We start from the raw sequence: 14288 nt of genomic DNA on the forward strand, positions 1-14288 counted from the left end.
TTGTTTGCTTTTTAAAGAGGGCAAATAGAAGGTGGCCAGAGACACTAGTAAAAGACAGTAGAAAGTAAAAAATGCTGGGAAAAATAAGAACAGTGGGAAGCTAGGAAAGTGAAAGCCCAGAAGGTGTCCAATTTGCCTTTTTCTGACTCATCTTTTTCTGGTAGGAGAAAAAGAAATTGAGTCAAGTATGTGAGGGTAGTCCTCGGGCAGGAAAGAAGAGACTTCTGTCCCCCAATTATCTAAGATTCTGAAAAGAGATCATTTATTTGGCCTCCACAACTAACCTATAGTATGGCCACACCAACATGGCTGCAAATCAGAGGGTTAGGCAGAGATCTGAAGCTCAGCTTTCCTAGAAAATCCCCAATGATAGAATGTAGACCTGCCATAGGGTTCCTGTGCCAAGGTGCAGTGGCCATGCAGCACAGACGAGGGTGCAGGCTGCTGAGCTGGCCAGGTAGATGGGACAAACAGCATAAACTCTGGAACCTGCAGCCACTTTGAACTGAAGTGAAGTAAAGCCAACCAGAGAGTCTGAGCCCAGCCATGCAAGAGCATCCAAATCAGGAGCTAACCACATAATTTATCTACAATGCCAGCAAAAGAGAAACACAAAAATGTCGAAAGGCATTGTGACTCTTTCTTATCACTATGAGGTCCTGTGAGCCACAGGGATCATACAGGTGTTCCCATATAGGAAGACTTTTATATTATGGAGAATAACTACTGTTTGAATCACCTTACTGAATAAAACCTTACACTGAATTGAACATTGCTAATAAGCAGGTAGGAGCTAGGAGAAAGACTAGAGTACTTACAGACAAAATAAAAAATTACATATTTTCTGGACATCCATATCATATTATGATTATTATCTTTTATTTTATGGAGGTATAAGTGACATACAACATTAGTTTTTGGTGTACAACATAACAGATTGTAGATATAGTGTGAGTTAAATCATGTATCTCTGATATACATGTAAATTCAAGCAAACAAAAACAACTTGTATTCTACCTGTCTGAAGAGGTTAGGGAAGTCATCTGCATTGTTAACTTTTCTGATTCCTTTCCCTCCTCCTCCTTCTGAGGCCTTGATCATTACTGGATATCCAACTTCCTCTGCTGCCTTCAAGAAGAAAGAGAAAAATGGAAATAAGAGTAGTAATAACAGGGAAGGAGAAAACTGGCAGTTTCTCCCTTTAAGAATGCTGCCATTGGTAGGTCCAAAAGTAGTAAAATAGAAAGGTCCTGAAGACATACTATTAGGTGGGGTAGGGCCCCCGCGCCGCAGCAGTAAAACAATATTCGTAGCATTAGGCTGAACCAAAAGAAATGGCCTTTTTTGTAGGTAAAAAAATGGTCGAATATTTGCAATTTCATATGGTTCAATGTAAGACAATCCTGTGTAGGCCAAAAACAAAATAAAACTGTATGTTTATATATAATTATGTATGCTTTCATACACCCGCATATGTGGGTGCAAAAAAAAAAAAAAGGCTAGAATATACACCAGTGGTGATAAAAGGAAGATAAATAGATATACCTCTACTTTTTACTGTATTTATTTCTATATTATTGGAATTTCTTATAGTATGCAGGTCTTCATGTTTTACCTCTAATTTTTATTTTTAAAAAAGGTATAGGTAGTCAATGGTCTCAGTACAGTTTCTGACAACATAAAATATTCAACAAATCAGAATAAGGTATAGGTAGTCAATGGTCTCAGTACAGTTTCTGACAACATAAAATATTCAACAAATCAGAACTCTCACATATCCACAAATTATTTTCTCACTTAACTTTTTGTAAAAGATAAAAATAACAAGACACTGAAATTTTTTTTTTAAGTTTTATTTATTTATCTGAGAGAGACAGACAGAGAAAAAGAATGTGTGCAAGCAGGGGAGGGGTAGAGAGAGAGGAGAAAGAGAGAATCCCAAGCAGGCTCCACACTGCCACTGCAGAGCCCAATGTGGAGCTCAAACCCATGAACAGCAAGATCATGACCCAAGCGTTAAGTTGGACACTTAACTGACTGAGCAACCCAGGTGCCCAAATGTTAATAAAATTAGTTAGAAAATTTATTTTCAAAACATACTCTAAATACGGTTTTCACATTTACAACATTTGATAATGATCGGGTAGCAATTCTAAACTTTCTGAAAATTAATTATATATCCATTAAGTAGGGAGCTGGTTAAATCAAGATATGCCCATCTATTAGAATACAGTGCAATTGGGGCACCTGGGTGGCTCAGTCGATTGAGCGTCCGACTTCGGCTCAGGTCATAACCTCGCAGTTCGTTAGTTCGAGCCCCACGTCGGGCTCTGTGCTGACAGCATAGAGCGTGGAGCCTGCTTCCGATTCTGTGTCTCCCTCTCTCTCTACCCCTCCCCCACTCTCTCTCTTTCAAATATAAATAAACATTAAAAATTAAAAAATTAAAAAAAAAAGAGAATACAGTGCAATTATTAAAAAGGATGAGGTGGCTTTTATATATAGTGATATGAAAAACGTCCAGACAGTATTGTTATGGCAAAAAGTAAAGGGGGTAGGTAGAAGTTAACCAAAATTTAAACTAACTAAGTCATTCCTTTGTCCAAACATTCCAGTGATTTATGGCTTACATTATAATAAGATCTAAAATTGTATCAACAGGGGCACCTGGGTGTCTTAGTCAGTTAAGCGTCTGACTTCAGCTCAGGTCATGATCTTGTGGTTTGTGGGTTTGAGCCCCACTTTAGGCTCTGTGCTGATAGCTTAGAGCCTGGAGCCTGCTTTGGATTCTGTGTCTCCCTCTCTCTCTGCCCCTCCTCCACTCACACTATCTCTCTCTCTCTCTCAAAAATAAGTAAACATTAACAAAAAAATTTTTTTTTTAAAAACAAACAGCATGATGAAATAGTGTTGGCAAAGAAAGGGCTATCACTGGGTGATAGGGATCAAAGAAACAGCCACGAATGTGGAAAAGACTTAAAAAAAAAATAGGGTAGTCCACATGATATCAGTAAGAAGGCAGGCCTTTTAAGAAAATATGAAAACTCTAGGCACAGGTCATCTATTTAGAATATTTGCAAAGAATTAAAAGAAAAATTTAATATTTATTAAAAAAAATTTTTTTAATGTTTATTTATTTTTGAGAGAGAGAGAGAGATAGAGTACAAGTGGGGGAGGGGCAGAGAGAGAGGGAGACACAGAATCTGAAGCAGGCTCCAGGCTCTGAGCTGTCAGCACAGAGCCTGACGTGGGGCTCAAACTCACCGACTGCAAGATCATGACCTGAGCCAAAGTTGGACCTTTAACCGAGCCATGCAGGTGCCCCAAATCTTCATTTAGTTTTGAAAGAGAGAGACAGAATGTGAGCAGGGAAGGAGCAGAGAGAGAGGGAGACACAGAATCCGAAGCAGGCTCCAGTCCCTGAGCTGTCAGCACAGAGCCTGACGCGGGGCTCAAACTCAGGAACCGTTTGATCATGACCTGAGCTGAAGTCGGACACTCAACAGACTGAGCCGCCCAGGCACCCTACAAAGAATTTTAATCTCAGGATAAAGTAGGAAAAGAAAAAAGGATTACTAAACTATATATAGAGAGTGACCTTAATTTTATACTTATCATAATAATTATAAATATGGGAATCTATTAATAAAGATGATCACTATAGGGTAATAACATATACTATGAATCAAAAACAGGTCAAAAGAAAATATATGAATGTGTTATGAATATGTATCTATCTCTGGATGGTGGGTTTATCATCATCTCTTTTCTGGCCTTCCAAATTTTCTACCAGAAATTTTTATGTTTAAAATTAAGACAAGGAGGGGCACCTATGTGGCTCAGTTGGTTAAGCGTCCAACTCTTGATTTCAGCTTAGGTTCTTGGGTTCAAACCCCGTGTTGCTGTCAGCACAGAGCCTGCTTAGGATTCTCTCTCTCTCTCTCTCTCTCTCTCTCTCTCTCTCTCTCTCCCTCTCTTTCCCTCTCCTCTGCCCCACTCATGCTCTCTCTCTCTCAAAATAAATAAATAAACTTAAAAAATAAATAAAACAAAATTATGACAAGGAAAAAAAGGAATTTCAATTGACAAGCAAAATAGCTAGTTCTTTACAAAGGGCTTCTACTTTTGCAAATTATAGCAAATAGAGTATGAGGTTGGCAATTCAATTAGAAATATTAATTTTATTAAGGAGATTAAAAGACACAATGTGAAATGCAAACAAAAGAGGAAAATTAGTTGAGCATTCAGCATTTTTCTTGAATTTATAACATATAATTCAAACACAAGTATTGTGTTTTTCTAAAACAGCCTCTTTCATCATCTACTTGGAAGCATAACTGACACTTCCAACTATTTAAAAAGTGAAAGGGGAAAAAACTGAAGAGAACTTATAAAAGAAAGAAAATGCAATGTTGGAGAAAGGATCTCTTTTTGTTTGGGTTCATGTTTCCAAGAGGATGGACTGTAATCAGCCTCTCTTGGCTCCCACCCCCCTCCCCCAAGGGAAAAAGAACAAATTATGTGATTGGTCACTTTGGAAGGAGGAACTGAGCATGCACAGCTCAGCCTCTTCCCCTTTGGGATCAGCCCACTGCGCAGAGCATATGCTCTTTGTCAGCTCTCAGTGATACAAGAAGCTGAATGGTAAAAGCTCTATCTCTGGAGAGGAACATCTGTGGTTATTCAGCACCACCAGTACCCAGTGAGTAAGCATATTTAACTCTGACGTTCAGTTTACAAATCTGATTGTTGCTAAACACGTAAGCCATTTCACCAACATCTCTATTCATAATAAAGCTGACATTTCTCTATCTGCCTGGCTTCTTGGTTCTGAATTCAAGCAGGGCAAATGTGTGTTGTTTGTTGCCCCCCACCCCACAAACACACACATACACATAATAACAGGTAGTACAGTAGAGAATCAGTATTTTCTAAAAGCTCTGATTTAGCCACCTAAGAAATGTTCTGTCCAGGTGCGGGCTTACTTCACAACAAATTTATTTTTGTTAAATTTAGGTCACTTCCTTACTCTATATATCTCCTGGTCTTACAATCCCAATGCCATCATGGGTGCATATCATGAACCAGGCTTCAAATTAACGTTTGTGACTACAATCAGTCAGTTGAAAGACATCACTCTGTAGTTAGTAACCTACCTTCAGCCCATCATCCACATCCTTCACATAACCTTTTTGATATAATTCCTGGGGAACATTTAAGATACGTTTTGAAAAATCATTTTCCTGCCAGTCCACACGAAGACCTGTAATAGATAACGGTAACTTAAAAGCTGCTTTAAAAGCTTCTGTTTTGTCAATTTTCTGCTATTCCTTCTTTAAAATAACCTCATATTTATCCAAAATTAAGGATATGTGAGAAAAAAGGATGCCATAAAACCCTCAATTCTCAGGGTTAGCAGTATTTAGCTCTAGAAGACCTGACAACTTGGGTTCTTACCCTGGAGGAAGCCAGGAGAGCTAATAGGGAGCAAACTTATAAAAATGCAAGAATATACAAGACTGAAAAAAAAAAGCATGTCAGACTTCTCACAGCAACTCAGCAGGCAAAATACCTTCAATTTGTGTGTTCAGGCCTGCTCCGGGGCCAGAGGTCTGGGAAATAATTCAATCTTTATGAGCCCTTGGAAATGGAAATGGCGGTTTTATTGGCCTCAGCAGAGTCATGATTCCATGCTCCCTGAATGTCCCTGTACTCAGCCACAAGGGGTATGCTATAGCCTCTCCATTCAAACGAGAACAAATTCAACCTTTTATTTTAAACTGTTTGACCCAGCAGGTCTAGAGAGGATATTGCAATCCCCCTGGAGAGCCAGAGTAACAAGAGTTCAAATCTGTTGGGCCTCAAGGCAATGGTCGTTCCCATTTGAAAGACATTTTAGTTTGTTGTTCCCTGTGGTTGAGTACTAAGCAAATTTATATTGTTATTAGTTATAATGATTCACATGGCACTCTTAAAGGGATTTGTCTAGTATAAATCATTTTAAGAAAAATTTTATTCTTCTGTATGCCCAAAAGAAAGGTTGACTACTGCCCTCATTTTCTGCATCAAGGGCAAATGAGAGTTTGAATTAACAGCCAAAGTAAATAAATCATCAATAGATGGTAGGTTGACATGAAGAAAATGATAGCAGGCAAACATTTGAGTAAGTGGGTTTTTCTTAATGAACCAGGTCTCCTGCCAGGCAGGTTCAAAGACCTAATTCTGGGGGCGCCTGGGTGGCGCAGTCGGTTAAGCGTCCGACTTCAGCCAGGTCACGATCTCGCCGTCCGTGAGTTCGAGCCCCGCGTCGGGCTCTGGGCTGATGGCTCAGAGCCTGGAGCCTGTTTCCGATTCTGTGTCTCCCTCTCTCTCTGCCCCTCGCCCGTTCATGCTCTGTCTCTCTCTGTCCCAAAAATAAATAAACGTTGAAAAAAAAATAAAATAAAATAAAACAAAGACGTAATTCTGCCTAAGTCCATCTCTGATGAAGATTCTAGCCTGCCCAGAGTAAATCCAAATCTACAGAACCATATGAGTTTTCCCAGAGTTTCCTCAAATTCAAATTAAATCTCAAGATCATTTAAATCACAGTTTAGCACATGTGTAACTGGTACAAAATTTATATTCCTAAGACATGATAAAAATCACAGGTGTATAAATTAGCCTAGGAGATATAAAATACCATAAATCAACCTGGATTCTATTTCTTATCCTGAAGAATCCAAATAACATTTTAAATAACCTTAAGACCCAAGCCACAGTCCCAAATATCCTACTGAACTTTTCTGCACTTCAAAACACAAACAAGAAATACTTTCTTACCACTCCCACTCCAGGGAAGAGTTGGGATACCAGCAGTTTGAGCCACTATGGAAGATGCAATCTTATCCCCCAAAGCCCACATGGCCTGGCTTGGGGGACCTAAAAATAAGAAAAGAACCCTGAATGTAACGTTTTGGCCTCATTTCCATCACATAGGTTTCATCTTTTATAGAATTATTTTTGTATTTGTCAGGTCTCCCCTACATCATATATCATGGAGATCGTGAACTTGATTATGGGGATTACTGTGTTATGACTCATCTTTGTACTCTTTATAGAACTTAATGTAATAAGCTTTTAGCATACAGTGAGAGTTCAGCATGTATGGTGAATTAAATTCCTGACAAATCTAACTCTGATTTTATCATTGTTTATGATCCAATTTGACAAGGTTATCAAAGTCCTTTTTTTTTTTTTTTTTTTTTAAGCAATCTTAAAATAAAGGACTTATAAAGTTTGGGGTTCAAGTCTGAGATATGCCCTCCTTGGTCTTAGGAGAATCCAAAAGGAAGACTTATCATTAGTAAACATTTATCTCTTTAGAAGATTTCTCTCTGCCAAAGGAAAGCAGAAAAGTCAGAAGAAAGAGCTCTCACTTATAGGAATATAACTTATATGCTTAAATGTGAAGGTGCTGATTCATATTTAAGGGCACAATCCTAGGGCATCCTAATATTCAATGATCTCTGCTACACAAAAAGAGGTCCTTTCTCTACATACTTTCTTAAGGTTAATGCCAAGTTTTAAAAAGCCAGTGTTTTGGAAATCAGAGCCTCCTCCATATCTCACGGAAAAGAACCCGAGGACAGAAAACACAATCAAGATGAAGAAAGATAAGTAGGATGTAAGAAATGAGGAAGAGGTATGTGGAATTTGAGAAGCTTAACAGAAGACAGTGGAGGAAGGGAAGGGAGAAAAATAGTTTCAAACAGACAGGGAGGCAAACTATAAGAGACTGTTAAATACAGAAAACAAACTGAGGGTTGATTGGTGGGGGAGAGGAGGAAATGGATGATGGACACTGAGGAGGGCACTTGTTGGGATGAGCACTGGGTGATGTATGTAAGCAATGAATCATGGGAATCTATTCCCGAAGCCAAGAGCACATTGTATACAAGGGATGTTGGCTAACCTGACAATAAGTTATATTTTTAACAAAATGAAGAAGAGAAAAAAAAGAAATGAAGAGGGTTACTCTGAGAGCTGCTGATTGATGAAAAATAAGAGCCCAGTGCATGTTAAACAGAAGAAAAGCAGAATATAAAGTGGAATGTGGGCAAAACTGACAAAGAGAACCAGAAAGACAGGAAGAGTATGTTAGAAAGGTTTACCCATGAAGGCGATGCCATTTTTCAAAAGAAGTTCTGGGAGCTTGGGATTCTCAGAAGCATGACCCCAGCCAGCCCACACTGCCTATAAGGGAAGATAATATGATTCTTTCTTAAAATTCATTCTAAAATAACATGATAAACTGTACTACTCTCTACCAAGACTGGCCCCACACCATGAGGTACAATAGCTCCAGAGCTGCCTAATGCTTTAAGTCGGCAGAAGCCAAATTACTTGATTCTTGGCAAACTTTTTATGGAACAAGAATAAGCAGTCCATTGTGTCAAAACCTCTGTAAAGAGGTCAAAACCAAGTTGAGGTTGATATTAAGATCCTGCTAGTCTTGTTACTCTTTAGAAAACTCAATTCATAACCTTTCCACTATACTCTACAGAGCCTTTTCTAGAAATACTAGTTTTCTTTCACAGTTTCAATTACTTTGGCCACCCAACTCCACATTTATATTTAGTAGTTATACTGCCATATAAATCTCTAGTTTTTTTTGTTTTTTTTTTTCTCTCTGGGCTTAAGTACATTTATCCTAAACATCCTAACACAATAGGGAAGAAATAATCTATTTCTATACTACCATATTCTCAGCTAAGAATATTCCATTGGAAAAAGGAACTTTTATTTACTTGAGATAGTTTGAAGGTGAAATGGATAGTATAAATAATCTCTGAAAGACCCTTACAGACCTTCTGATTGTATTATGTTTATTTTTGCCTCATTCATTTTTTCCATCTTCTTTTTCCCATCTGTTACACCCCTCACAAAAAAAGCTTTATCAATTTTCAACAAAGATGCTTTATATAAAATTTAAAGTTCTCCTCTGGATAGCCCCTTGTGTCTAACTGTAAAATGGCTAAACTGGTTTGAAAGGACACACTGGCATCTCTTACTTGTACTGGGATCCTTTTAGCAATATCAAGAATTAATTCCACGTTTGCATAGTTGTTGTTGTTTGGTCCTCCTGGCACCGGCACATAGTGATCTGCCATCTTAATGTATTCTGAAAATGCAAGCAAATTAATAGAGAACACATGCTTTATTTCCAGAAAATAGAACAGAGCACAACTACATAAAGGATGATACCATCACAGTTAACGACTGGACAAACTGCATTAACGAGGTAAGTCCCAGGACATTTAGTTAGAGGCTCTGACTTTGTTAAGTCATGGGTACTAACATGCTAATCTGGTATTCAGGAAGCTCTGCTACTCAAACAACAGCTCTCAAACATTTCACTATGTAACCTTTTTGAAGGGCCTTTAAGACCTCTCTATCAAGGATGATATGTCACTTAGAGACCCCTGTACAATTATTTATTCTGATAAAAAGTTTTAGCCCTAACATCCTTTATCTTTAACTTGCACTGTACTCTGAAAAGCCCTTTTCCTGATGTCGAGCTGTGACAAACTGGGAAAGAGGGCAGAGCCTGAAGGGTTTGTGGACTGGCTGGACAGGAAAGGTTAGTTACTGGCATATACCAAGGGCTTGAAAAGACTTTATCTGGAATGTTGGAGATAATAGGTATTTGAAAGACACTTTTGAAAGATAACTTCTTTCCCTCCTTACATTTTTTTTGCTCCGTATTCCCTTTCAAATTTGTCACTTGATGTCTCTCTCTTCCTATTCCTGGCAATGATGGTAGAGCAGCTACAATGTGCAGTAAGTATATTAAGCAGTTTATATATATTATTTACTACTCAGTAATCCTATATATGATAGGTATTATTGGCACCTAATTTACAGGAAATTGGCTTGGAGCAGTCAAATAACTTGCTCAAGTTTATTTATTAGCATTCCTTCTATCTTATTCTTAATTTTTAAAGGTTTTTTACATCCTTCTAAAAAAAATTCCATTCAAAGTAAGATGCAAAAACCTATAGTTTGTTCCAAATAAAAACAGGTTTATTGTTCTCTTTGACTACAAAAGGAAAAACATGTTAATTATTTTTAAAAAACTATAATGTATCAGGATGAAATAATACCATTTAACAGTCAAAATCACCCATTGCCCCACCACTCAAAGATACTCCGATATATTATGCTCCGATATACTAGAAATCATCAGTTGTTAACCAATTTAACAATATATTGTGGGTACCTTCCCCTATGTGACATAGAGATATATTTAATATATATTTAGTATTTTATATATACTTAATATAGACCCAATATTTCAACGGATGCCTACCATTCCACAAAGTAACAATAATTCATAATTCATTTAACTACTAACTTACTGATGGACATATAAGTCATTAATAATTTGGAAAATATTAAAATAATAGAATGATGAATATCCTTATACTGCTGTCCAATTATACCCTCAGGATATAGTCCTAGAAGTAAAACAACTAGGTCAAAATGTATCCACATCTTCAAAGACAGAACCATGTTAGACTCTCATTAGCAACATGGATGACAAATTGTCTGTACTCTCACCTATATTAGGTATGATCACTCTTTTAAATTTTACCAGTCTTACAAACTTTAAAAAAAAATCCCCATTTACTACTGTTTCAGTTTGCATTTCTTTGATTACCATTAGTATCAAATTTCTTATATGTTTACTGTCCCTTTTTCATTCTTCTTTTATTATCTACCTAATTCATGTTCTCTGTTCCTTTTCTATTGAAGGGTCATTTGCTCTATTATAGTTAGACATTCTTTGCTGCCAGTATATTTTTCCAGATTACAATCTGTCTTTAACTTTCTTTTTTTTATTTGCAAAATAGAAATTTTTATACAGTCAAGTCTATCTAACTTTTCTTCTGTGGTTTAGTCTTTTCTGAAGTTCAGTAGCCCTAAGTACAGGAAAAAAAAGTTACTTTAATTGCTGACCTACATACACACACACGTGCACAAGCATGCACACAGGGTCTGCATATGTACAGCTGTCACCAACCAACAACAGTTCAGAGTTCTACACCAATCAATCTTCTGTTATCACTACTATAGACACTAATGAGAAGCCCTGGTAAGTAGAAAAAGAAATTGCATCTTAATCACACAGCCTGGATTTCTCCATTACCTCCTGGTTCCCACAATTGCCATAATTACAGCAGAGATGCTATTCTAGAGAATATTTACAAATGAACAAAACTCCCCTCCAAGGATAACACTCATTTCTTTCTACGGATTTCATTAATCATCCACCTTTCATGACACAAAAATATGCAACTGGGTCAATTACTACCACCCTTACCATCCCTTAACCTGTCATGTCAGCCCGCTCCCCTCCAGGTCTCAGGATAAAGTCCTCTCCTTATGGTAATAACCAGCTCTTGTATCTAAGGCTCCTTCTCCATAATCTTTTAAATTGTAAAAGTAATGGTTATCTTACACTGGATTCCCATGATGATGGCACAATGGTATAAGTTTACCAAAACTCACAGAACTGTGTATTTTTCAAATGGTGACTTTAATGGTACATAAATTATATTCAGTAAAGCTACTAAAATAATTAACATAACAGAAAGGTTAGAAAAAAGGAAAAATCAATCAAAATAATTCAATACCACTGGTATCATAATCCTTTCTGAGTTCTTTTTCAAATAACTTGTAAAGAAATTGTAAAACTGTATAAACTCTTTGTAAAAAAGCTGGAAAAAGAAGAAACAGAAATAAAAACACCCCAAAATACCACCCCCAAAGATAACTAGTACTGCTGTTGGTATATGTCATTATAACTTTTTTTTTTTTTAACTTTTTTCAACGTTTATTTATTTTTGGGACAGAGAGAGACAGAGCATGAACGGGCGAGGGGCAGAGAGAGAGGGAGACACAGAATCGGAAACAGGCTCCAGGCTCTGAGCCATCAGCCCAGAGCCCGACGCGGGGCTCGAACTCACGGACCGCGAGATCGTGACCTGGCTGAAGTCAGACGCTTAACCGACTGCGCCACCCAGGCGCCCCTATAACTTTTTTCCTAACTATACACAATGTCTTTTTCCCTATCATGTCATGCTACGAATCTTATAACTAACTTTTTCTTTGCAATAGTGATGGACAGTCTGTTCCCATGATCCCAGTTCCAGGTATCCATACCTTAAGGAATCCCTTCTCCTTGGGTGTGAGCAGGATCTATGATTTACTAGCCAAGAGAACATGTCAAGGGTGGGGAGCTGTCACTTCCATGATAATGTTACGTAAGAAAGTAACTGATCTTTTACTAGGAGACTTTCCCTTCCTGGCTCTGAAGTAGCAGGCAGTCATTTGGGGATGGCCCACATGACAAGGAGTCAGGGGTAGTCTTTGGCCAATAACCAGCTAAACATTCAGGCCCTCAGTCGGACAGCCCACAGAAAACTGAATGCTGCCAACAATCACCTGAGTTTAAAAGCAGGTCCATCCCAAATCGAGCCTCAGATGAGACTACAGACCCAGCTGACAAATAATTGCAGTCTTGTAATAACCTGAAGCAGAAGACCCAGCTAAGCCATGTTCTGACCTACTGAAACTGTAAGATAATGTCTGTTGTTTTAAACAGCCAAGTTTATGGTAATATTGTTATGTACAAAAATAGTAAATAATGTAGCAATTTATTAGAACGCATTTTCAGACCAATAAACATTATTCTACAAAATATTTTTTAATGTGTGCATGGTATTTCACAGAATTGGTGTTGCGCATTATACTTAACTAATCTGCTCATGTTGGACACTTAAGTTACTCCCAGTTTCTCATTATTTTATTTTTTTTGTTTTGTTTTTTGTTTTGTTTTGTTTTGTTGTAGTTTCTCATTATTTTAAATAACACTACAATGAATATCCTTGTACAACTACATTTGCCTCATTACTGATTTTTGTTTCTCAGACTAAATACTAGGAAATATGCTTATTTTTGTCCACCTGTGCTCTTAACTGCATCCCCTTTCATCTCCTCCAGGTCCCTTGTGTACTTCCACCCCTTTCCCTCTTTCTCTTTGACTCCTTCTTCTCAAACTATAAACATTCCCAAGTCTCTTTCACTCTGAAAAATAAAAATCCTCCCTTGGCACTGTATTTCTCTTCAGTTACTACCTTTTTTTCTTCCCTTCTCATCCAAAATTCTTTAAAAAATCCACCTACATCGTCACTTCCCATTCATTCCTTAACATCTGATAACAGTCTGCACACTCATATTGCTCCACTGAAACTATTCTGGCAATACTACCGATGGTTTCCTAATTACTGGAAGGTTCTATCCCTATCTTATTGGACCGCTGACACATTTGACACTCCTTATTGAAATTCTTTTTTCTCTCTTCTGTTTCTTCTCTCTCTCCAATCATCTCTTCTCAGCATTGTTTATGGGCCTATCTTCCTGAGTCTATCACTAAAATTTTACTCTTCTATAAAATTTCATCTTCAGTCCTCTTCTCTTTATTTTCTACCTGTTCTTTCAGGGGGTAGTGTTAACTACCACATGTTTGTCGATAATGTAGACTCTTAGTCTCTAGCCCTCATTATTTCTAAGTTGTGGAAGGATATATCCAATTTTTATAGGATTTATAGGATCTACTTATACCAGAAGTACTCCAAACCTAATCTGTCTACCCTCCGCCCCCAGAAAAACCTTACTCTTCTGGTTGATATTTTGCATTAGTTGCCTAGTCAACCTACTGTTAAAAACCTAACAGTAATCATTGACTCTTCTATCACCAAATTTTGTCAATTTTCCCTACTAAATCTCCAAACCATCTCTTTCTTCTATCTTCTCAGCCTCATCATATTCTCTAGTATTGCCTTCCACAATTGGATCTCCCAAGATACCATCTGAATTGTCCATCTACTTGCTTATGTTAAAAAAAAAAAAGTTTCTTTAAGATACACATGAGATAATATATCTAGAATTTGCTTTAGAAATTGTGTGAACAGGGGAGGAGGTGAAAGTATAGATGAAACAAGACTGACCATGAGTTGATAATTGTTGATGTTAGATGATAGGTAAATAGGAAGGGATTCATTACACTCTTCTACTTTTAAGTTGTTAAAAACAACAACTAATCCATTTAAAATACCAATCCTTTAATGTCCAACAGAGACACACACACACATTCCTAAAAAGATAAAGTCTAGGGGCGCCTGGGTGGCGCAGTCGGTTGAGCGTCTGACTTCAGCCAGGTCACGATCTCGCGGTCCGTGAGT

The 14288-nt window shown here is 37.5% G+C and overlaps 1 protein-coding gene across 16 annotated transcripts in view; it reads right to left on the reverse strand.

Annotated features, from left to right (window-relative positions):
• The window catches only part of ACACA (acetyl-CoA carboxylase alpha), a 283001-nt gene that overhangs the window by 177490 nt on the left and 91223 nt on the right, over window positions 1–14288 (reverse strand). For all 16 annotated transcript variants that reach the window (XM_040455131.1, XM_040455127.1, XM_040455128.1 and 13 more), the window contains 5 exons: window positions 9054–9163; window positions 8154–8235; window positions 6823–6921; window positions 5157–5263; window positions 1018–1128 (listed from right to left, as the gene is read on the reverse strand). In XM_040455131.1, the coding sequence (XP_040311065.1) occupies window positions 1018–1128; window positions 5157–5263; window positions 6823–6921; window positions 8154–8235; window positions 9054–9163 (509 nt within the window). The remainder of the gene's footprint in view (window positions 1–1017; window positions 1129–5156; window positions 5264–6822; window positions 6922–8153; window positions 8236–9053; window positions 9164–14288) is intronic.

Source organism: Herpailurus yagouaroundi, unplaced genomic scaffold, assembly GCF_014898765.1.
Source record: "Herpailurus yagouaroundi ecotype Mexico unplaced genomic scaffold, PumYag 215, whole genome shotgun sequence".
Taxonomy (NCBI): Eukaryota; Metazoa; Chordata; class Mammalia; order Carnivora; family Felidae; genus Herpailurus; species Herpailurus yagouaroundi.